This window comes from Melopsittacus undulatus, chromosome 5, assembly GCF_012275295.1.
Source record: "Melopsittacus undulatus isolate bMelUnd1 chromosome 5, bMelUnd1.mat.Z, whole genome shotgun sequence".
Classification (NCBI taxonomy): domain Eukaryota; kingdom Metazoa; phylum Chordata; class Aves; order Psittaciformes; family Psittaculidae; genus Melopsittacus; species Melopsittacus undulatus.
The window spans coordinates 47169535-47194032 of NC_047531.1; the positions used below are offsets into that span (position 1 = coordinate 47169535).

The 24498-nt window shown below is 46.6% G+C and overlaps 1 protein-coding gene across 1 annotated transcript; it reads left to right on the plus strand.

The window, feature by feature from the left end:
• Window positions 1-2069: 2069 nt before the first annotated feature.
• MB (myoglobin) lies at window positions 2070-7074 on the plus strand. Its single transcript, XM_005150402.3, has 3 exons — window positions 2070-2221; window positions 5783-6005; window positions 6698-7074. Exons 1-3 carry the CDS (start codon window positions 2127-2129, stop codon window positions 6842-6844), a joined length of 465 nt encoding a protein of 154 aa, XP_005150459.1. The 5' UTR covers window positions 2070-2126; the 3' UTR covers window positions 6845-7074.
• The last annotated feature ends 17424 nt before the right edge of the window (window positions 7075-24498 follow it).

Consider the following 24498-nt stretch of genomic DNA (forward strand, 5'->3'; position numbering starts at 1 on the left):
TTAGTATTTCTGCAGGCTAGTTACTTAAGCTATTGGAAGGAGAGCTTATGATTTCATTTTATAGCTACTTCACTTTAAGAAAACAAAAGCAGTATGGAATCCCATACTCTTTTTAAGCCTTCTGACCGTTTAACAGTAATGCCCACACCAGGACTGCTGGCTTCACCAACACTGCTTAAATCTACAGGGAGCAGAGGGTCACCCGACTTCAAATGAAGTTATTATGGCAACTGAGTAGTTTCAGATTGGGGAATATGACAGACCTCGGTGCATAAGCAGCAGCCTCTCGTGTACCAGGAGCACATTTCTGTCAAGTCTGAAACGTGTGTAAAACAGTAAGGTCAGTATTCAGGATCCTGCCCAAGGCCGAGCCTAGGATGGTGCTAATGCTTCTCTACTGCCGTAAGTACTTGAAGAGGGAGGCTGCAGGTATGTGATGTCTCCCATCTCAGCACTGTGCTATAGAGAACATCACAAGGAATGAGCTCTCTTCCATCTGTTTAGCTTAGTTTGGGTAATTGGTGTGGCCTTGTGTTTGCACAGGTAAATCAGGATGAAATCTTGGCACTGGAATGTTTAGGACATGGGTTTTTTTTTTGGCTGTAAAGCAAACTAGAATATAGAGAAGAGAGAAAGGGGGGTTTGCAGGCTGACTCTGACAGTCTTGCAACATGTAATGGCCAAAATTCCCTTACCTCTAGGCTTGGATACCAGTGGACACCTCTGTTTGCCTTTTACCACTCTTCTTACTCAAACGATTCCCCTAAAACCTGTGTGTTTGTGAGGGGATGGTGGCTGTGGGCCTCCATCCTCCTAGCTGCTTGTTTCCCTTTGTATATGGCACTTCTTTCCCTTTGCAGGCCTGGAGCAGGGAGGCTGTTCCCACATTGCAGAGTGGATGGGTGCAGTGGTGCACCTCAGGTCCTGCAGCACTGGTAGGGACATATTCTTCTTCTGGGCCCCAAGAACAAGTGTCTTCAGTGCTCAGCTGACATTTCCCACCTGCCAAGGCCTGCAGCATGTGCCCCTTTGGACACGTCCAGAGGTAGGTACGTGCTTCAGGACAGCAGCACTATCTGGGCTTTGTTATCAGGCTGTGCTCTGACTGCAGTCATCCCCTGGAAGGGACTAATCACCCTGCTGGTGTGCCAGGCCATTATCAGTCCTGATGTGGCTAAAGGAGAAAGGCTGGGACATGTGCTGAAGCATAACCACACTGCTTGTCAGCCTGGTGGCTTTTCTTCCCAACACTGATATTTAACTTGACAGAGGTAGCCAGAGACCTTAGCTGCTGGCTGGGTGTGTGTTGAGTGAAGCCCTGCTGTGGCCTTGTGTCTCTGGCCTGCCACAAGCCCTCCTGGCTCAGCTATAGGTCTGTTGGTTCCAATATCCAGGCTCAGTCATCAGCTAATCCTGGGTGCTCCCCAAAGAGAGAGGCAGAAGGACCCCAGCAGGTAGATGCAGGGAAACTGGTTTCCATATAGCTTTAATCCACTTCCTCCCTGCTGCAGAGGCTGGTGCCCCTTTGAATATGGTTAGTTCTTAAGGACATGTCTCTTTTAACTCTGTGCTCTTCTCTATAAGTAAATGGTGTGTGTTAGCCCAGGGAAAAAAAGGAGAGTGAGATCAGCATGGGAAAGGAAAGGCCCTTGGAGCAACAGAGCCGATGCTACCAGCTGTCCTGGCCTTTTCTCCTGCTTGCCCTTGGCAGGCCAGGGGAGAGGGGGTAGGGTGGCCTTGCAGATGACAGTGCTTTACAGGAATCTCCTGCCATACAGCTTGACACTGTCTCTGGGTCCTTGTGAACCTGGGACAGGCTCCTGGCACTGTGTTTCGGCAGTGCCCTTTCTGTCTAGAGTGGGACATGTGCCAGTCCAATACGAAAAGCAGAAGTGATGCCATCAGTGGCACCCACAATAGCACCTGACCCAAAATAGTTTCCTAGAAAAAAATAGGGAGGCTGATTAGGTTAGACAAGCCTGAAAGAGAGCAAGACGTCCAGCTGACGATTGACAGGTGTAGGTCTGTGAGCAGGGGCTATAAATCCCACGGGTGAGCTCTCCAGATACCCTTTGGGGAAAGGCAAACGGCTGTGGGGAGCACTCAGGACCTGACTTCAGTGAACCATGGGGCTCAGTGACCAGGAATGGCAGCAGGTGCTGGCCATCTGGGGAAAGGTGGAGTCAGACATCGCTGGCCACGGGCATGAGATCTTAATGAGGTAGGCAAGGAGCTTTGGTTGTAAGAGTAGAGCTGAGAGCTTCTGATGAGAGCCCAAGGAAGGTGTATGTTTAGCATGGAGGCTTGTGTTTGGCAGGTTTGTTTCAACCAGCTTTGTTTTGTTTGTTGTAGGGTGGTGTTTTTTCCATCGCTATGGTTTCTGGGTTAAAAACTGTATAAGTGGCTGTGCTTCTGTCTCTCCGTCTGTCTGTGGGTGCAACAGCACATCAGTGATGCTTTCAAAAGATGGTGGGCTTTGTCACTCTCTATGCCTCTGCTGGCAAAGCTCTGCTTGGATCCTCACTGCTCAAGCACCATGGCAAGAAATGCTGGAGCAAATTGTGTGTCCTGGGCCTTCAGATGCTCTGCAGCAAGGATGTAGAGAGGCAGAGTCAGGGAAGGAGAGGAGTGGAAAATCACCTCTGTCAATGATTTCAGTAAGATTAACTGTGAAGTACATGAATGTTTCCCTCTCCCCAACTTAGTCTCACCTGCCAGAGCCCTGCCCAACCAGCTTTTTAGCCAGAAATCTGGGTGGTAATACTTGTTCACTTTCCGAGGATGCATTTGAGGTCTGGTTGTGAAACAAGGCACATCCTTCTACCCACTTCCCTCCTCTATGATTCTGGTGTCAGAGTGGGAGTGCTCATGAGGTCTGCATCTAAGAGGACCCCTGCACCCATGCTGTCCTTGTGGTCCTGGCCCCCCACAAGGGGAGCATTCCAGGCACCAACAACAAGTCACAGAAATGCAGTCTGGAAGAGATCTCAGGAATGTGGAGTTAGAAACATCACTGGATGGAATTGGAACCTGTCCTTAAATACCAGCAAGAATGGAGACTTCAAGGATATTCTCTCCAGGTCTCCCCCTCAGCCTGTGCGCAGTATGATGTGCTGGAAGGGTACAGGTGCTGAGGAGAGCAGTGGGGATATAGCACCCATTCGGGAGGTTTCCCAAGCTAAGCACAACTGAAGGAACCCACACCACCAGGTAACTCCACTGAAAAGCTTTAAAAAGCTTTTTCAAAGATGAGCCAGAGCAGTGGGCTGTTTTATTTACCTCCTTTATCACGGCCCAGTTTAGCTTGAAGGGAAGGGAGAGATGGGGCAGCTGGGTGTCAGTGTGATGGTTCATGAGGTCTAGAGCAGGCATGCTGCAGGGGTAGCAGGAGCCTGAGTCCTCCCTACCAGTTCAACTCTGTGAGGTGGCTACTTTGGCTCTGGAGGTGCCACAAGACAGTAAAAGCAGTTTCTAGCTGAAAAGGTCACATCGTTTTTCTTACAGGTATTGCAGGAAAGAGCACGGCATTAAATAAATAGATGACACCCCCTTTCCCTGTGACTTTGTGTTCCCCAGCCAAACCAATCCAGATCATTTCTTGTTCCTTCAAGGGGTTTCTGAAGGAAGAGAAAGGCAGGGGAAGCCCAGCAGCTCTTAGTTTAGAAATTCACATGTCTGCACGTGAATTGTAAAAGGCTTCTTAGGTAGATGTCACATTCTAGGTATATGTTTCGAAAATGCTGATCCAATTAGTTGTTTTCCAAAGGAAACAAAAGAATACTCCTCGGAAGAATTTTCAAGTGTCTTGGGAGTGTGTAATCTTTGTCAGACACAATTCAGGCATAGACAGACACAGTGGAGGACGATTTTTAGAAGTAACTGCATCCCATTCCAAAGTGCAAGGCTTTTTCCTCTCTCTGGGTGGGACACAACTTGTGTCATGGGAAGATACAGGAGAAAAGGTGGTGTGCTCAGCACCTGGTACAGTACAGAAATCTGTTGAAATGAAACATCAGCAAAGACTGGTCTTTGGTTCAAAGACTGGACTCTTCTACAGAATCTTTTTGCAGCAGAACACTCTGTGTTTTCCATGAGCTTGAGATATTTGTTAGTGTAATTTTGCCCTTACTCACATCAGGCAGTGGAGCGTCTGGCCCTCGTGGCAACTTACTTAAGAAGAATGTCCAGTTCTAGACGGGACACAAGTCCCAGCAGAGCAAGCAAGCAAGCAAGGGCAGAGCAAGCATGCAGTCACTACCATGAGAGGGAAGGTGGTTTCATGGCTGAGCTCCTGGGCTGGAGCTCCAGACGCTGCTGCAGGTAACTTGGGCAAGCCACTTCACAGATGTGAGCTGTAGGGCCCTGGCTGTAAAGACAAATATTGCTTTTTGTGGTGTTTCAACTGGTTTTATTATGCCCATCAAGGGGTGTAATACCTGAAAATAAGCTTGTGCAAGGGAGCTAATGTCTCCTAACACCAAATTATTAGACTTCTCCTAATAATCAGTATCCCCTTTTCACCTCAACTCTGGCAGGGAAGAGCGAAATTTCCTACTACTTTGGTTGCCAGTTGTGTCTGCATCCTGTCTCCTAGGAAATGCAACAGGGAGGAAGCACCAGGAACAACTTTAGTCTGTCTTTTAGCCACTCTTCCACCTTCTTGATTTCATTTCCATTTTTGGATCAGGGTGCCTATGTATATGATTGCATGGCATGGTACCAGTATGCCTGAAGGTTGTATGGTCTTGTTACGCATTTACTCCGAAGGGCTCTCTGAGGTGCTGTGGTTCCAATGGACAAACTACACTGCTGGTAGCTAGGCTGAGCTGGGGGCTGGGAAAGAGGGAAAGGAACCAAATGTCTCCGTACCTGCAGTCATAGGGTGGGAACAGAATAAATTGTCCCATTCATCTGATGTTCAAGAATACCTAAGCTCCAGATGTGAGGGACATGAGACTGGGGACTGCTCCCTTTTGGTGTCTGTGTGCACAAGAAGCCTCTAGAAGTCTCTTTTCCTGCAGAGATGGGCTGGGGAAGAGTGTCTTGGTGAGAGCCAGGGGTCTACAGGTTGGCTCCTCAGCAATAGTAAGTCAATGAAGACAGATGGTTTTGTTTCTCCTTCATAGGAATGGAAGAGCTCACCTCTCAGTTCCACAACCAACCTTGGCTCTTCTGTCTACCTTAATACAGCTGACATAACCCAGGAGACTGGTGCCAAAGAGTTAGCAGAGCTATATATATGAAAACTATGCTCTGTCACTCTAGCTGGACATGTTCAGGGCAGTGTCTGTCACAGTTGGAGGAAATGGAAAAAGACAGTGGTGATCATGTTTAGGACATGTAAGAGGAAGGGATTAAAGCAGAAACAATACTCAAAGGGAGGTATGTCAGGAGCTTCTGCTCCCTGAGACATCATTAGCAAATGATAAAAAGCAGCCTGTATAAAATAAATAGAAATTTCTCTACATAGATTCTCATCAGGTTGTGGAACAACCTACCAGAGGAAGGATGAAAACATTTAAAACAAATTCCAAGTAGGGTCAGATGTTTCCCTGGCTTATATACCTGCTAAAAGCAGTGATTGTGAATGGTGGTAATTTGGAAAGGATGTAAAGTGTCAGAGTTCCCAGGTTAAAGTAGCCTCTACTAACAGGGACTGGGTAAGAGGGAAGGAAGAGGGTTATCACACCTTTGTCTGAAATACCTGGAGCAGCTGGACCTCAGTTACGGCCCGGAAGACAGCTCTCTCAAGTCTCACAAGTCCCTCTACTTCTGTTCACAGACTCTTCAAGGACCACCCTGAGACCTTGGATCGCTTTGAAAAGTTCAAAGGCCTGAAGACCCCTGATCAGATGAAGGGCTCGGAAGATCTGAAGAAACATGGAGCTACTGTCCTTACCCAACTGGGCAAAATCCTGAAGCAGAAGGGTAATCATGAGGCAGAGTTGAAGCCCCTGGCTCAAACCCATGCGACCAAGCACAAAATCCCTGTCAAATACCTGGAGGTATGGAAAAGGGCAGGGAGCCTTCTTGTCTGATGTGTAGTGAATGTGTGCAAGATGGCTACGTGAGAGTTGCCCTTTATTTACTGATGGCTAGTTGGACTTCAGTGAGCTCTCCCTCAAGTCCAGTGTCTCTGTGTACAGGCAAGAGGAGGAATGGAAAGGGCTCATGGTATGTAAATGGTATGTGACTATCCAAGTTTAGATTTCCCATTCCAAACACCACACGCAGTCTGACCAACCCTTGACAATAATAACCAGCCTATGCAGCCTCTGCATGCCTGGGAAACTGAATTACGTAAGAGCTGTCAGTGACTGGATACTGGGAACATAGAGTTTAAGAGTAAGCCCTGGGGGATCTATAGGAGACCAAGACCCACAAAGTAAGTGTAGAAACACAGGGCATGAATTTTCAGCCCTAACGGATTAGGCAGACAAAGAGCAGGAAGGTCCATGATCTACTCAAGGTCATGAAGCAGATCAGTGTCAGAGCTAGGAATAGAGCCCAGTTCTTCTGCCCAGCCAAGCTCCTTGCATGCTAGACCTCACTGTCTCTCCAGAGACTGTGGGAAGGGCTACTGAATTAGCTTGGAGATATTTCCAGGCTCAGCAACCTATTTCTTAGTCTGGCTTTTCTGAAAATAAACCCTGAGTGTCCCTTTAGCTTTTCTCTTTCTCTCTTTCCTTCCTCACAGTTCATTTCTGAAGTCATTATCAAGGTCCTTGCTGAAAAACATGCTGCAGACTTTGGGGCTGATTCCCAGGCTGCAATGAAAAAGGCCCTAGAGCTGTTCCGGAACGATATGGCCGCCAAGTACAAGGAGTTCGGTTTCCAGGGTTAACACATACGCACAGAGGAACACCACGACGGAGGCATGTCCATGCATCTTAGAGTAGCTTCCCCAGCACTGTTTCGGACATCTCACAATTGGCCATCCAAGATCTGTGGGAAAGCTTTGATGAGAGGCCAAAAGTCACTCCAGACAGTGTAGAGGCACTCAGAATGATATCCATCATAAACCATTGTTTTCTAGCTTCATGTATACAAGAGAAATAATCTGCTTCCTTAGGAGAAATAATGTAAGGGATTATCTGTGAGCTTCTGCCTACCCTACCCCCTTTTTCTTTCTCCCTCCCCAAAACCCAGTCCCATCTGAGAGGCGAATGGCATGGCCAGAGGTAAAGAGATGTGGAGTAACAAGGGGAGTGTTGAAAAGTGTAGTGAATGAGAGAGTGAAGGGATGACTTAAATGGTATGAAAGGGATGTCAGGATGGGAAGCAGGGGCACAGTGTCCCATTCCTCCCATAGGTGAGGCTGTTAGCAGGTTACTGTGGAGAGCTTCCAGCACAGTATTACCTTGCTTTGTGGGAGTGAATTCAGCCATTCTTCAGTGTCTGCTAGCTCGGAAACTTGTATTAGTTGTTAAACTCATGCTAGCGAAACTAGGCAGAGCAGTACTCCCTGCCATCTGTAGGTCTCTGGTAGCTGCTGCTACGCATCTGAAGTTCTGTTGCACTGGGAAGTCAAGTATGTGTTACTCAGAAAATAAAAATTCCTGCACCAGTGTTGTGTGTTTGCTGCTGGCTTTACAGGCACGCCGGTGAGAGGTGGGAGAAAGGAGAAAGCGGAAAGGTGTCTTGTATACGGATCCAGCTGCAGTGTCAGTCCATAACTTGAGTGGCACTTGGCATCTGTCTTAGCCAGGGGACTTGGGGCACTAGGTGTTACCGTGGGGTCATGACCTGGTTACTGGACTTCACAACACAAAGCAGCAGCATGGACTCGGTGCCTCAAAACTGACTAAAGGCCAAGGCTACCAGTGTGCAGGGGGAAAGGCAGCAAGGAAAGGCCCTTTGCTTATTTATGGGGTGGTAACATGTGCAAGTGGCCTTGGGTCCCAGGAGAGCACAGTGCATTGCTCCCCCCAAGCAATGTAAAGCAGGGCCAATTAGCCCAGGAGGAAGGCTAAAATGGCAGCATATGCTCTTAAGATCCAAGCTTTAGCCTCTGTACCATTCTGCGTTTTTGCTGAGGTATGTTTGCAGATGTATACCCATGTCCTATGGAGAAGCTTAAGGAACAGACACAGTGCCAAGGCACAGTGCCAAGGCACCTACGTTTGCCTGTTGCCCTCTCCCCATCTTGGTACCAGAATGAGGTTCAAGTAACTTAATTTTACTGGGGTAGGGGAGTCTAAGGACCATGTTGTGCTAAGGCTGCCCAAGGGTCAGTCAGAATTGGTTGGAGTCTGAAAAGGGATTTAAGTGCAAAGTCTTGACCCGACACTCAGGTTCACAGTGGACTAGCTGACTCTTTGTGAGTCATGCAGTTTCTCTGGCTGGACACAGTTGGAGGGGCAATTATACCCCACAGAGAGCACTGGGGTCTTTCTTCTCTCCTCTTCCTCCATGCACATCATCCATCTCAGGGCCTCAGCAGTATGCTGCTGCAGTCTCTTCTAGCATATGCACTCAAGTTGTCTCCATGCAGAAAGCAAGGTGGATGAACAATGTGTGTCTTGCACAGGGTTGAGAGCATTCATGGCAGGGTTGCATCTTGGCATGGCAGCAGGATGCTACAGAGGCAAGCAGCTGGGTTATGACTAAGGGAAATGTGCAGAGCAGACATGGCTGCTCTGTTCTGGTAGTGAGAAAGTAATGCACCTTATTTCACAGAGACAGTGAAAGGGCAACCATGAGAAAGAAAAATGAGGTGCTCAGTACTGGGAGCTACTAACAGGGTCTGGTTCACAGCACTCCTTGCTACACTGTGTGCAGTGGAGACAGGTGGAGCCACCAGCTCCCCTAAATTCTGAATCAGCGTGATCTGCTATATCTTGGATCAGGGCAAAGGCCACAAAATTTCAGACTCTGAAAGGAGAAGGAATGAATTCCTTCCCAGAAGGGAGCATCTCTGATTTCTTGCTCTTTACAAATCCTCACCTTACCTCTGGGAGCTTGTTTGAGGTTTCAACCTTTCAGAGAGGGTCACAAAAGCATATGCTGTCACCTAGATGAAGTTACAGCCAGGTGGTCACTGGCTGAAGCAACTTGCTTCATCTGACTCCAGTCTAGTCTGTCTGCCTTTGCGGGCAGGGCAACCTATTTAATTAAGGTCTAGTATTGCCTATCCAACACAATAAGATTTCCTGGCAGTGACAACACGCTCTGCTTTAGGATTAACATCTCTGCTATAGCAGCTGCCTCTGTCAGTCTGAGTGGGACTGGAGTTGTGTCCTGATATTTTTATATAGGGCAGTGTGGTGGAGGAGAGAGGGTTTGCATGTATGTTTTGCCTAGCTACTGGTTATAAGGTGCCTGGAATAAATGTTTGTCCATTGGAAGTACTAACCCTTTATTCTGCCAGCCTTACCCCACTGCGTCAGTGCACTAAGGACCATTCTTAAATCTGTGTTGGTCAGATACAGGGCCTGGTGCAGGTTTTTTGGTTGTGCCTATGGCCCAGTGAAGATGGGCGAACTGAGATGAACCAGCAAGTTCAAATACCAGGAACAGTGGAGCTATCTCCAGAAGGCTCAGTGGGTTGACACAGCTGTGGTGAAATCCATGTGTATGCATCTTCGCTACTCTGGGTACCAAGTATGTCCTTGGCTGCAGTCCTGACATAGTGTAGGAATATATGTAATTCCTGCACAGTGAGTGTTTAAATCTCCAGGAACAGCCCCTCCTTGTAGGATAGGGGTAGTTTCCTAGAGGAAAGGGGATGGTGGGGAAAGGGTTTTTCAGCTCCAGTGTGTATTGATTCAGCATTTTGGAATCACCCTCTCCACTGTGCTATCAGTACATGTAGCTTTTCTGGTTCATGTATGGGACAAAGTCCCTTAGCAGAGATAAATCACATCAGCGTTTTCCTGCCTCCTTTCCAGGAACAGCTTTACATAAGGAGGATGGGACCCAGGGGCTTCTGCCCAGCCCCTCTCCATTAGCACCATTTGGTGTCACATACACATTCCTGGTCACACAATGGGACACGGATTGTGAGGCTGCCAGCCTCGTTGCTCCAGTACGTACACGACTACAGCCAGGTCAGGCTCATGGCTGTCATATGCTTTCCATGCACTCCTGCAATTCCTTTTATCCTAATAATGCTGTTTCTGGCTGCAAATGGGTTATGCACCTGCATCTGCCCTTAGGTTGAAAAACATCCTTGTTGCTTTGCATTTGACATAGTATTCTGCTCCCACTGCGTCCGTTTCCATTGCATGGCAGAGCTCCCTATGGCACCGAGCCAGTGACCTGTTTATGCTCTCTTGGGCTTCAGTGTCAGATGCCAGCAGCTCATCAGGATCTCAGATGTGGGGAGCAGGCCCTCACTTCCTGGGCACTGTGCAAGTCAGTCCAAGCCACAGTGTGAAAACACTGCAGACTGTGCTGCTTCATGCTTTGTCTTTACTTCTGTCTGCTGATCCTGCCTCGCTCCGGTACCTGTCAGTGGCAAGTGGCATCAAGGAGCAAATGCTGGGGACCTGACTAATAGTCCTGTGATCTGTCTCTTGGTCACCTTAGTGGGATAAAGGGATGGGGCTCAATGAGTAATTATATTAAATATTTAGCACATTATCATGAAGCTTGTGACATTTTTCATGTTTGCATCTCCCTGCAGGGCTAACGTCAGGAAAGGGCAGGGAAGTTTCCAGTCCACGTCATAGTCACTGAACAGATAGGTCTGGTTTCTGAGTATTGAAGCACAGTTGTCTAAAGAATGTAGTCTACATGACACTGTAATTTAATAAGGAGACTCAAATGCTCACCTATACCACAAGCTTTCAGATGAAGATTGTTTTTGTCATGATCCCTATGTTCTCTACCACCTGCTCAAAACCTGTCCTGTATGTTATGCCACTGAGAAAAAGAAACCCATGGTGGAGCCACCACTAAGAGGTGTTTGCTTGCAGTAGGCTTGCTCACTCATGACATTTGTTTCATAAGGTACATGGTATCAGAGCTTGTCTTTCTTCCTGGACTCAGTCCTCTCAGGTTTGTTAAAGGCTGCATCCCTGCATGTTTGTTAAGGTTTGTTAAGGTTTTAACCTGTTAAGGTTTGTTGAGGTTTGCATAGGGCCTAACAGTCTGTGCTGCTTCTATGACTAAGCACACGCACACAGATGGATATCTATAAACGTGTACCAGCTTCACAACACACATCATTACCAAAGACACTCTGTTCAAACCCTTCAGATTTCACTGTGCTTGTGTGCTGGTTCTTCATTTAAGAGGCTGATATGTGTTAGTTCTCACACTGTGCTTAAATGAAGTAAGGCCCTGAAACCAGGTTTTGCTAAAGTCTAACCAATTAAAAAGACAGACTGTGGAAGGACATGGCACCTTGAGAGTACTGGTAAGTAGGGGGCTGTTACATTTCATGAAGGTGCGCTGGCAGAGTTGAGGAAGCCATCTGGAACTACAGTAAGTGAAAACAGAAATCCCAATCAGCCTCTTTTATCCAACAGGCTGATAAATGAGTATTTATGAACATGAAAGAGACACAACAATGCAGCCTTCTTGACCAGCACATAAATCCCTCCCTCCTCTGTGATCATAGGCATAACAAGCCCATCTCCCAGTCCTGTGACTTCTATAAAATCCTGATCCAAATGTCAGTAAAGGTGACCTTGTGGCTTTTTAAAGCAGTACTTTAGAGTCACTTGGCTGCACTGTACCAAAGTCCTTTCCCTATTTGGCTTTCATCCCCTCTAAATATACAAACAGAACAGACTGCCTCCACCTTACCCTGCAGCCCTGTAGGGACCACCCATGGTAAGCCATGTCAGACAGAAGGTCTGGGGCTCTGCTGGGCAAGGCAAGGCAAGCCCTGGCACAGGGCATACCAATATGACTGGTAATTGGATGGACAAAGAAATGTATATTTGGGATAGGGTGGGTATTGAAGTCTCTGTCCTCCCTCAGTATACCAAGAAGAGCATCTCATGCTGAAATAAATAGCAGTTCAGTGGCCCTGAGCTGGCCAAATGGTTACTTGGGTTATGCCCATGTAAATGCAAGTGTCACGAGGTCAATGGGGATAGCTTGGACGTGAGGCTGTTCCACTTCATTTAAGGCACTGGCTTGGATACATGTCATGGCACTTAAGGGCTGGCTTACTGGATTTGTCCAGAGCTGGTGAGAGGCTGTTGTTGGTGGTGTGGCTGTCCTGCAAACCAGCAGTAGACATAATCCCAAACCAGTTTTCCAGTAACTACCTCAGGTATTAAAAATTAATAAGACACAGATACCCTTGTATGGGAATTTGTGAATTTCCCAAGTTGTAGGGCTGTACATGGGGCTGTAGCTATGCTGTTATTGGTATCTGAGAAGGATGCTTTAAAGCTAATACTGGCATGTATATCTTAGTTGCAGCCTTATGTCTGGAGTAGAGCTTAAAGAAAATTATGCCCATTTCCCATTTCCCCTCTTCAAGGAAAGCTTGGTATGAATGCAGCTGCTGAGTGTCTTAATCTTATTTTAGATTGCCCTTAAAGCAGATTCAAATGTTCCAGTGACAGAATAGCTTTGGTTGGAAGACCTTCTGGATTATTAGCACTAATTCTCTGTCTCCATGCTTAACCTGAGGATCTCCTGTTGCTTCCCAGTGTGTATAAGTAATGATGCTTTTATTCATTCAAGTTTTTCTATGTTCTGTCCTCCCCCAACATGTCTGTTTCCTTCTTCAACCTAAACTCCAGCATTAATGCTGTCACCAAAGGGGTGGAAAATTCCTGGAGCTGATCTGGGATTGCTCTGTCCAGGGCTTGCATGACAGCAGGCTACTCCTTTTGGCTCTTGGTGAGCTTTTGGGTTATCTGAAGAGTTAGTTGATATGTTGTCAGAGTGGGTCTGTGTTTTTTCACTCACCTCTCAGTTGGATGGATAGTCTGGTGCCCTTTGAGGGATATAGTATGTCATGGATTAACTATAATTTGGTTGGGGAGAAAGGATAAAAAACCCACAACAGCAGAGTTTTGCTTAAACCAGCCATCCTGTGTTCCTGCAGAGTCTGTGGGAGAGCCTGTGCTGAGCAAAGGGGTTTTACCAGACATGCTCAAACAAGCTGTGCAGAGATGGAGGAAAAGCAGGTAAAGCAAGCCATGTGCCACACTTGCAGTTATCCCCCTCAGAGGGCAGATGGATCTGTGTGGTCAGTGGGGAAGAATGAAATATGAAATACAAGTGGGAAATGGAGGCCTTCCCCCAGAGCCTATTTACTACTATAAGTGCCTTCTGAAGAGCAACAGCATCATTCTGACAATCACTCTGCTGAAATGAGATGGCGGGAGTTTCCTAACACCAGCTGGTAATCTGTGTGCTTTTGTATGGGAAGCAAGCTGGACTTAAGTTTTCTCATGGTGCTAGCTCTGTGGATGTGAGGCTTTCACAAAGCTGGCCCATAAATCATGAGAAAGAAACTTTTTGTACATTTTGCTTTTGCACTGATAATATCACGTATTACTAACCAGCTAACCCCCCAATGGATTTCAGTATGTCACGTTTAAGCTGCTGTCCCTATGTCTTTTGTTATGTTCCCTCTACAGCTGAAATGATCCCGTAGCGCATAAAGTCATCAATCTTTTTCTTTCCAGTCAAAAAAAACTCTGTCCCAAAATGGATTTCTTTGTAACAGTCACAAACTTCTAGCTCATAACAACAAGAATGATTAGAGAATAATCTTTAACATATTTCCAACTACGTTTTTTTCTAGTTCAGCTGTGCTGTAGCTTCCTTGTCTGTTTTAGATCAGAAACTTGTTGACTACGCGTGTCATCTGGGAGAAGCTCTGTTCTGATGTTTAATGGTAATTAAGATCGGTTTCATCCAGTTTAAAGCTCTCAGTCTACAAAATGCACCATCTGAAACAACACCCTTCTTACAATATGTCTGAGATATTTGCTGTACTTTTTTTACCCTAGACCTTAGTTAGAGACCTTTTACAGATGGTACACTGAAGCAGAGCCAGGCACCAGCATATTCATTGTTTCATGCTTTGGTCATTCAGCTGTCCACTAGGCCAGGCTGCTGACTGCATTGCAGCGGATGTTGCTGAGCTTCTTGTGTAGGAAGACATGTGAAGTTGTGCCATCTGCTAGTAAGCAGTTCTTGCTTTGATGTGGTTGAGTTTCAGCAGTTGTCAAAGGACATCCTGTATGTAGACATTCAGTTGAAACAGTGGTGTGGTGTAAATACCCAGATAGATTACAGATGCTGTATACAAAGCAAAGCAGTGTAAAGACCTTTAGGCTGAACTTGGATAAAGTGCTTTAGACATTAATGAACTGTGGTATCATTTGGGGGACTGCTAATCTTCTTACTCCCAAAGAAAAAGGCCCTGGACTAAGATAATAGGGGATGTAAATATCTAAAACATGTTACTAGCAAAAAGGAGGTCCCTAAATCCAAGTGTATGAACCTCAGATCCTCCTGTGTAATTCTTCACATGCTTGCATTTCCATCTGTAACCCCTCCTTGATTTCTAACATTCTGCCTCTGCTATGCCCTGCACTTCCACCAGCTTGGGCGGGTCTAAGCCAATCAGTCTTGGCTAAATTCATAAATTCTCATACATGACTTTCCTCTGCCTAATCTGGCAGAAACCAGATGTATTTTACTTACATCTGACCTCCAGAACCTACAGTTCCAGCTGCTTCCATCCAACAGCATGGTTAGTGAACATGGTTCAGGTGCATGCCTGTTACCACATAGATGACTTGGCTCATACTCCTCTGGTCTTTTAAAAATGAGCTGTGCCTTGCAGTCCATTTTGGAAAAGGCTTGCCTCACAAAACCAGGTTTGGTTCATGAATCACTGCTTCACAGGGGTGCCTAGGCTCTGGAAGAGTAGGCTTTAAAAAAAAAGGGGAAAAAAACCGCAGAGCTGGGTTTCATACTGGCTGTACTTTGGAAACCCTTCCCACTCAGCACATGGCTGTCTGAATCCTTTTTGAACAATCAAACTCTCTAGCAGTTTGCTGGAGTCCTGGGCAAATAGCTCAGCCTTCATATTCTGCTCCAGCAAGAGTAGAACAGGTCTGTCTAAAACTTTCATGCAACTTCGAGGCTGTTACTGTCTTGATGGGACAACTCCTCCCCAAGGGGAGTCTCTTTGAAAAGTAAACTGAAGAGAGGAGGGAGAAAAGGTTTCAATGTCTAGCATTAATGGATATACTGCAAAGCATGAAGAATCTGTTTGGGGACAACAGCCTATGTGAGAGCCTGCTATATGGTGCTTGGAGAGTTTGTTTTGTTTTGGTTTTTTTTCCCTGTGAGCTATGGCTGAATTTCCTCTCCCACCCATTGACAGTAACATCTGGACCAACCCGCACTCATAATCCCCTATGGAAGAGAGCTAGTGCAACAGGAGAAAGCCAGTTTTCTTTCCCCATCACTATGGTTTGAGGATAGCTTGAAGCTGTGCCTAACTGGAAGGAATTTATAGATCTCATGTATGATGGTCAAGAAACATTTCCACTCCTAACTTCATCGTGTTTGTGTTCGTACACATAGCGGCTCATAACTTCAATTCCAATCCTTCTGGCAACATACAGTGGGAAAAAATAGATAAAAATGGAAGCAATGCCTTTTCTTTCCTTCTACACTCAGGCTGGAAATGGACAACACTACATCCACCTCAGTAAAAGGGTTTATTATATCTGTGAAAAAAAAGTGCATTGAGGACTTTCAGTGTTAGAAATAGACCAAAACAGAGTAAGAAAGTGCTGCAGAGTATATTTCAAGTACTGGTGGTGGTGAGATAAGAGATAATATGTAGGGGGTGGGAAGGTGGGGAAAAGCAGAGGGAGAGAGAGAGAACATACATCACTTGTATCTTGAGGGCAGAGCATCTTAGAAATAAGTTTAAGGAATAACCTTTCTTGGAGCATTTAATTTCACTCCTGGTGGGAGTGCTCAGCTTACAATTAAATCTGTGATGAGAGAGTGTGTGGGTGGTTGTGTGTATGTATGTGCAGCACAAAGCCTATAGTTAGCACATAGAACTAAATGTTTTGTTCTGGAGTCCCCAAGGTACACAGCCTCTCAACGCTCATTAATTTCAGTGGGTGTGAGGCCTTCTAAAGACCTGGATTCAGAAAGCAAAATTTTTCACCACAGGCTTCGGACCTCTCTTCTTATTCTGCTCATGATGCAGTTGAAACTTGGAAACCAGCTCTGCATCAATTCATCAGCTGCAGTACGAGCCCCTTTATTAGTGCCTTTTGTGGCAATAGCTGCTATCTATTTAAAGTGCTAAGCCTTCAAACTGCAGTTTCCTGCAGCAGATGTAGTAGAAGCAGATACTCGCAGAAGCAAGTCAAAATGAACTCATTGTGTTGCTGCTCAAAGGCTGGGCTCCATCCTAGTCAGAGACGGTTACTGAACTCCTGCCACGTGAAGATGGACTTTGGCTCCTTCTTTGGTGGGTTTGGGGCTTGGAGAGAGGCTAGGTTTCCTGGCAAAGTCATGCTGTAATTTATATTCCCTGCTTCATATTTCTTCTCTTTAATTTCTCCTCCTTAGAGGGCATTCAAGGAGAGGAGACACTGCTGTTCTTATGGCCTAGCTCTGCATTCTCAAAAGATGTTACTGCTAAATTCATGTGGCATGCATGAAGCAAATGGAGAAAAGAGCAAAAATGACACCAGGTATGCACTCTGGAGGCAGTGATGTCCTTGTGTGTGTCCTGACCATGTAACAAGTGGTGTCCCTCAAGGGTCCACACTGGAACCAATGCTATTTAATATTAATGCCATTTAATGTTAATGGAATAGATAGAGGGATTGGGTTCATTTGCAGATGACACCAAGCTCAGTGATGCAGCTGATACAATAGTGGGAAGGGATGACATCTGAATGGACCTTGACACACTTGAGAAATGGGGCCATGTGAACCTCATGAAGTTTGGCAAGGCCAAGAACCAGATCCTGTACCTGAGTTGGGGCAATCCCCAATGTCAGTACAGGCTGAGTGATGAATTGATTGAGAGCTGCACTGTAGGGAAGGATACTGGTGGATGAAAAATTGGATGTGAGCCAGCAAAGCTGGCTTGCAGCCCAGAAAGCCAGTTGTATCCTGGCCGCATTAAAAGAAGCGTGTCCAGCAGGTTGAAGGAGGTGATCCTGCCCTTCTAACTCAGCATTCATGGGACTCTCCAGCTCTAGGTCTCCAGTACAACAAAGATGTAGATCTGTCAGAATGGGTCCAGAGGAGGGCCAGAATAATTATTAGAGTACTGGAGCACCTCTCCTATGAAGACAGGATGAGAGTTGAGATTGTTCAGCCTAGAGAAGAGAAGATTCTGGGGAGACATTAATGCAACCTTTCAATATATAAAGGGGGCTTATAAGAAAGGTGGAAGAAGACTTTTTGCCAGAGTCTGTAGTGACAAGGGGCAGCATTTTTAAACTGAAGGAGGGTAGATTTAGATTAGATACAAGGAAGAAAATCTTTGCAATGAGGGCAGTGAGACACACAAACAGCTTTCCCAGGGAAATTTTGGGTGCCCCATCCCTTGGAAGTATTCAAGGCCAGGTTGGATGGGGCTTTGAGCAGCCTGGTCTAGTAGAAGACGTACCCTGTCCATAGCAGGAGGGTAGGACTAGAGGGTCTTTAAGGTTCCCTTCCAACCCAAACTAGTCTGTTATTCAATTTCTCATTTCCCTGCTGGCTTGTCACTCTGCTTTTCCATTCTGTTCATCTCATCAGTGCCTGGGTGAATGGAATGATCTCACCCTCAAACAGGAAGCAAGAAATAAATTATTTAAGTACCATACACAGTACTGTAAAGTACTGTAGCATCATCGCTGCAACCTTGTTCCTGTAGGCCACACACTGACATGGAAGTTATAAGAACAAATGCAATTTATGCTTGCTCAGAAGAAGTTCCTGGAAGGCACAACCACCTCATGAAGGAAAAAATAAATGTGGCTAAGAATAAAAATTTTAAGTCCCTAGTTTATGCACAGTAATAGCAGGGTATTTTTATTTGGGAGAGATGTGGGCTGCAGGGAAGAGAATAGCCACTTTTTCTCCAAAAGTAGGTTCTGTATCTGGGTTTTCCTAGTCTCAAAGGGCTTCTGATGTGTTTTATTAAGCTTTGCGAGGTAATTCAAGAGATATGAGCTACAGTTAGTATGATATAACCAGACTAAAGAGCTGCCTAGCCTAACTAGGGACACTTTTCCCCTTGCAGCCATGGTGTGTATCATGCTCAGCTAGCTGGTGGCAGAAGAGACTATGCAGTTCATAAACAAATGAACATTATGGAAGGCTTGGAAGGGAAGGCTGAGACCACATGATACCAAGCTTTGTTCCACTCCTGAGTTATAAAATAATTTTTATGGAGTCACTAATGAAAACCTCCAGTACAGCATAAACCAGTTGTCATGACACTGGTTGGTTGGTTGTTTTTTCCTGAAATACATCTGAATAACTGGGACTTGGCCTGTGACAGAGACAGGAATGGGAAACATATCTGCCCACCCAGGCTGTAGAAAAAGATTCTCAATTATGTAGCAAACATTAGTCAAGTAACAGTTTGAGTTACAGGTGGTTTCACAGCAGAACTGTCTCAAGAAGTAGTCCTCTGAGGAATGGGGAATGGAGCAAGGAAAAACGGCAGGGGAAAACAACAAAAAGAGCTTTAACTAGCAGTTACTAGTCCTAGTTCTTCTTTCTTTATTGCTTTGGAATGTTGTCACCTGCATTACTGGAGGAGATACTGTTTGGCCCAAGTACAAGGTACTTATTCCTCCCACCCCCCAAGTAAATCCTAAAGTTCTTTTCATACCAAGACGGCTATTAAGCTGGGACTCCTGGTTCAGACTCTTTTTCTCATTCAGATAACTGTTACTGCCCAATATCTCAGGTGTGAGAAAGCTGCTCACACAGCAACATCAAGCAGATGTTGGACATCTGGTTAGACCCTGGAATGAGAACTGGGACTAGCTTCATAATTTCTTTATATAGCATCTTTCCTAGACTTCCACAACACATCATTTATCTGAAAATGAAAGAAAAAATGTCCTTTCTCAATTAAGAGCTTTCGATCTGTTTGAGGTATTACCTTTATTAGAATTGGTGGAGGGCTGATGTGTTTGGACAAAGCACAGAACATCAAAGATGAACAGCCCTTGCTCCACCAGAGACCTAGACAACCTTGCTGAGCTGTCTGTTCTTGCCAGTGAGGGCTGCACCATGACTATTTCCCAATGAGGTGAAAGCAATCAGCTTCCCCCCACATGAATGTGAAAAACTAAGATGAGCACAACTATAATTTCCTAAGGTATCTGCCTGTTTTCTGATGGAGGTTCACCTTTGTATTGACACAACCATTGCAGAAGATAACATGCAGTTTTGTAGCTTGTAACTTTCAATGTTCCTCAAGAAAACCTGGGTGGAAGCACAGTCCACCTGAAATGCAGTTGTTGACTCCTGCTGTTGACTCTAGGCATAACCTGCTCCAGAAAAGGCATTCACTTCAACAAAAGACAGACTTTGGCTCATTTGCTTCCAAACACTACATCCTGTGGCAGAAGGTAATGTGCCATTATCTCATTACATGACCTCATACACACAACACAGGTTTAAACTATACAGAAACACCAGTCAGACACAAAATACACTCAAATGGATCTACTTGTTCTCCACACAACTCCTCTGAGTGGTAGAGAAAGACAATGCACTGAATCTGTAGGAACAGGCATCATGAGACAGAAGACAGCAGAGTGATTCAGGATGTCAGACTAAGAGGGAGCTTGTCTTGGTTACAGAGCATCCAGGGAAGGAAGATGAAGACTGCAACGAAACTGAATTCTGTTATAGATGAAAAAAGAAAGGTATGACACACTGAACATCAGCTTAATTATGAGCACAACTCAAAGTTTATGAAGGGAAATTATTTAACCCTCCTGTATTGAAGGACAGCCAAAATGACCTCAGATGTTTCAAAAGGTCTTTTCTACTTTCTAAAGAAAAAGAAAAAATAATTCTAGTTTAAGACCAGAAGGGCCACTATAGCACTTCTGGTGCCTGTCATTAATCTGGGGAGCACTGTATGAAAACAAAGCAGGAGATGTGGAACAGCTCCTTATGTTTTCAAAACATCTGCATGACTATGTGATGTGATAACTTTAAGGTACAGGAAAAGAAAAAGAGATGTGATATTCCAATACATGAGGTTCTGACAGAAGGTATATGTACGTCTGTGTATCACTATGCAGCACGTGGTGTTCCTATAAAGGATCTTACCAGGACTTATCCAGGGCACATTTGCACTTATGTAATAAAGACCAGAAATAGAAAGTTCAGAGGCTTCTTCTATGGGGAATTTTGCAGAAAATATTGCTATTCCCTTCAATGTCTCAGCTTTTAAGATTTTTTTATGTGAATTTGTAATGGGGAAGAAGAGGCAAAGAAGGGCAGGTATTTTCTTTAGAATACCACACCTGATGCCATGCCATATGGCAGCCAATATTACACCACTGGGCTAGAACTCTGACCTCTCGAAGGACCTCAAACCGAGCAATTTGCTTTCCGAGAGAATGTGAGACAAACTCATAAAGAGATCAGATGGAAGAAAATTGCATACAAGAGCTTATTTTTCATAGGTCTTTATTTCTCTGATGTTTATTTCAGAGTAAACAAGCAATTCTATTGCCAAATCAGACTTAACTACATTGTTACCGTCCTAGGAAAGAACCAGAAAGAAAAATCCATAGAAGATAACTGCACTTGTAAGGTTCAACAATGATGCTGGGGCAAACATGAATGTCATGTGAGGGGTGCTGAGTTATGCACGTGATGTTTTGATTGATACTGTCATAACAGACTTCCCTCTACTTACCTGGCTTGGATTGCCACATATGAGTTAAGCTGAACAACATGAAACTGTTCTCTAGGAAGAGAAACTTTCACATGAAGGTGCTTTTACTCTCTCAGCCTTGATTCACTGCACCAAGCCCAATGACTACTGTCATGGGTTCAGCCGTGGCAGTCATTTTTCTCCTTCTTGTAGCTGGTGCAGTGCTGTGTTTTGACTTCTGGGCTGGGAACAGTTGCTTGATAGTGAGCATGTTTTGAGGGTGTTTTTGTTCAGGGCCTTTTCTGAGCAAGTCCTCCAGCCAGGTGGAGGAGGGGAGGCCGGGAGGAAGGAGAGACAGGACACCTGACCCAGGCCAGCCAATGAGGTATTCCATACCATAGCACATGATGCCCAGGATGCATACTGGGAGAGGGAGCAGGAGGGGTGGAGCTCTGGAGGAAAATGGAGGAAGGAGCACGCGGTGCTCGGCTGGGCAGGGTGGAGTGAGTTATGGGTCGGTGGCTGGTGGGGTGTTGTATTCTTTTCGCTTGTTATTGGCTTTATCATTATTAGTTGTAGTAATAATGCCAGTGGTGATTTGTGTTGTGCCTTAGCAATTAAGCTGTTCTTATCTCAACCCGTGGGGGCTACATTCTTTGGATTTTCCTTCCTAACTCTCCGGGAGTTGGGGGACTTGGTTTAAACCACGACATTTTTGGCGCCCAATGTGGGGCCCGAGGGTTTGAGATAAGAACAGATCTGAGCGGATTTATGGTCTCTTGTCACAATGCTGATTTATTGGCTCTTAGAGGTTTTTCTCTGGATCTCGCGGTTTCGGGATTTTGCCAGGTACTTTGTGTATGGATTGGATGTGTTTGTGTTTGTTGATTATGGGGCTTGGGCTAGGGTTTTTGTTTCACTGTACCTTGTGTTGGAGGCTTGTAATACAGTGGGGCTCTGGCAGCAGGGGGGGGATGGACATGGCCGTGGACTTGGACTTGTACCAGGCCATCCCGCTGCTCTTCGCCATCCTTGCCCTTGTCCTCACCTTTGTCTGCGTGAGGCTGCCTGAAGCCGGGAAGGAGCGGCCCCGGGAACTGCCGGCAGCTGAGGCTGCCAGGGAGAGCGGCACGGGGAGCCAAACGGCTGTGGCAGAGCAGCGGGAACAGGCGGGGGAGGAGCGGAGCAGGGAGGTAGCTGAGCAGCAGGATCAGGCAGCAGGGGGGGGTGAGTCCCGCGGCCGTTCCCAACCCCGCACCGGCCGAGAGTGTCCCCCGGAAGTCGCCCGCCGAGCCCCAGCAGGATGCAGGAGACCACGCAGCACTTCCCAGCAAGGCAGAGGAGGAACCGAGTCCTGCCGCTGTTCCGAACCCCGCAGTGTCTGAGAATATTCCCCAGAAGTCACCCGCCGAGCCCCAGCAGGATACAGGAGACCAGGCAGCATTTCCCAGCAAGGCAGAGAAGGAAGATCCGGACTCAGGAGAAGAAAAGCTCGTGGTAGGAGAACTGGCAAGCACGGCAGCTACATCAGCCCCGATCCCAAAAGTTAAGCAGAGTCAGGTTTGGGTCTTGTCTAGGGTTAGACAAGGATATAGGAGCACCAGGAGACTGTCCCCAAGGCTGGACAGTCATGAGTGGCAGGGCATGCGGGACAGTATGGCCAAGTATCTGGTCCACTGGGTCCCTCCAGTGCTTTGGAAGCATTGGAAGTGGAAGGCAGCTGTATGGAGTCCCCGGCAGCAAGCTGTAGAACTGCTGAAGGGGATGGTGAATGACTTTGAGCCTGGTGGGCCCAGATATTTCAGGCCATCAGTCCAGAGATGCAACATAGAGATGTCTCATGATCGAGGGGTGGACTTAAGAGTGATGGTGTATTGGAAATGTGGGATCTGGGCATGACGTGAATGGTATGAAATAAGGGGTGGATAATGTCATGGGTTCAGCCGTGGCAGTCATTTTTCTCCTTCTTGTAGCTGGTGCAGTGCTGTGTTTTGACTTCTGGGCTGGGAACAGTTGCTTGATAGTGAGCATGTTTTGAGGGTGTTTTTGTTCAGGGCCTTTTCTGAGCAAGTCCTCCAGCCAGGTGGAGGAGGGGAGGCCGGGAGGAAGGAGAGACAGGACACCTGACCCAGGCCAGCCAATGAGGTATTCCATACCATAGCACATGATGCCCAGGATGCATACTGGGAGAGGGAGCAGGAGGGGTGGAGCTCTGGAGGAAAATGGAGGAAGGAGCACGCGGTGCTCGGCTGGGCAGGGTGGAGTGAGTTATGGGTCGGTGGCTGGTGGGGTGTTGTATTCTTTTCGCTTGTTATTGGCTTTATCATTATTAGTTGTAGTAATAATGCCAGTGGTGATTTGTGTTGTGCCTTAGCAATTAAGCTGTTCTTATCTCAACCCGTGGGGGCTACATTCTTTGGATTTTCCTTCCTAACTCTCCGGGAGTTGGGGGACTTGGTTTAAACCACAACAACTACAAAGGTCAAAACCACATCATTCAGAAATGAAGGTACCAGACCTTTCTTTCAGTTCCGCTGTGGCACTGGAGGACTATGGAATAAATCTTGAGGACTCATTTTCACCATCACCTCTTCCCAAGCTTTGGGTCATCATCATTTCTGTGGATGTCAGCTGAGCACTCGGAGGTGAGCACAGAGGACAGTATCTGTGTGCAAGCTGCTCACAGGAACTTTCATTTTGCCTTCTCTCTTGCCTAGACAAGGATTTCCATGCTGGACCATGGAAACCTTCCTGTAACACTGCCAAGACAAGCTGCCCTTAGACCTCACCGCATTTCCCAGTTGAGGATTTGCCTACCTGGCATATGCAGTGAAGGAGCTATTACTCAGGTTTGTAGTTAGAAGCACACCACCAGGCTTCAAGGTGGTTACAGTGGTCTTGCAACAGTTGCTAATTTGAACCACTTTTTGTCAGATAATTCATCCCCTGTCCACTGGGAAGGCCGGGCTGCTGGGAGCTGCACGCATGTTTCCTGTGGGGAGAAACACAGCCCAGGTGAACCACTTCCAACACAGTTGCAATGGCGCCATGACACCTTTATCTGCTGTCGCTAAAATAACGAAAAGCCCTTCGCTACAATTTCAACTCCCCCTCAACAGACATTTTGACTGTCGACACCCTGAGGGGAGGATGGCGCTGGGGCCCGGCCGTTGCCACCTTCCTCGCCCCGATGCGGCAGCCACCGGGCGGGGAGGGAAGACGAGGCGCCTGCATCGGTGCCACAAGATGGCGCCCTGGGGCCTCACGCCCCCTGCCACAGCCGCCCCGGCAAGAAGCGGTGGCGGCGGCGTGTACCGGGCCCAGCTGCCACTGCTCTTTTTTGTGGGTTTTTTATGTATTCTCCCCTCTTCCTCTTTTATTTTTTTCAAACCTCTTTTTGGTTGTTTTTCTTTTCTTATTTATTTTCTTTTCCCAACGACAGTCTGGGGAGCGATACAACAGTCTCTGGGCGAGGGAGGAGGGGGCTGCGCAGTGCTGCAGTGCGATCCCGGCTGCCAGCAGTGGCGGAGGTGTGTGAGAGACATGAGAGACACACACCCTCTGGGGAGCACCCGGCAGGGAAACCGTGGTGCTGCATCCCTCTGCTGCCCACACAAGCCCGCTGGAGCACCAACACATGCAGAGCGACTCTGGTGAAACAAGCCCAGCAAGGATTTTAGGAGGCT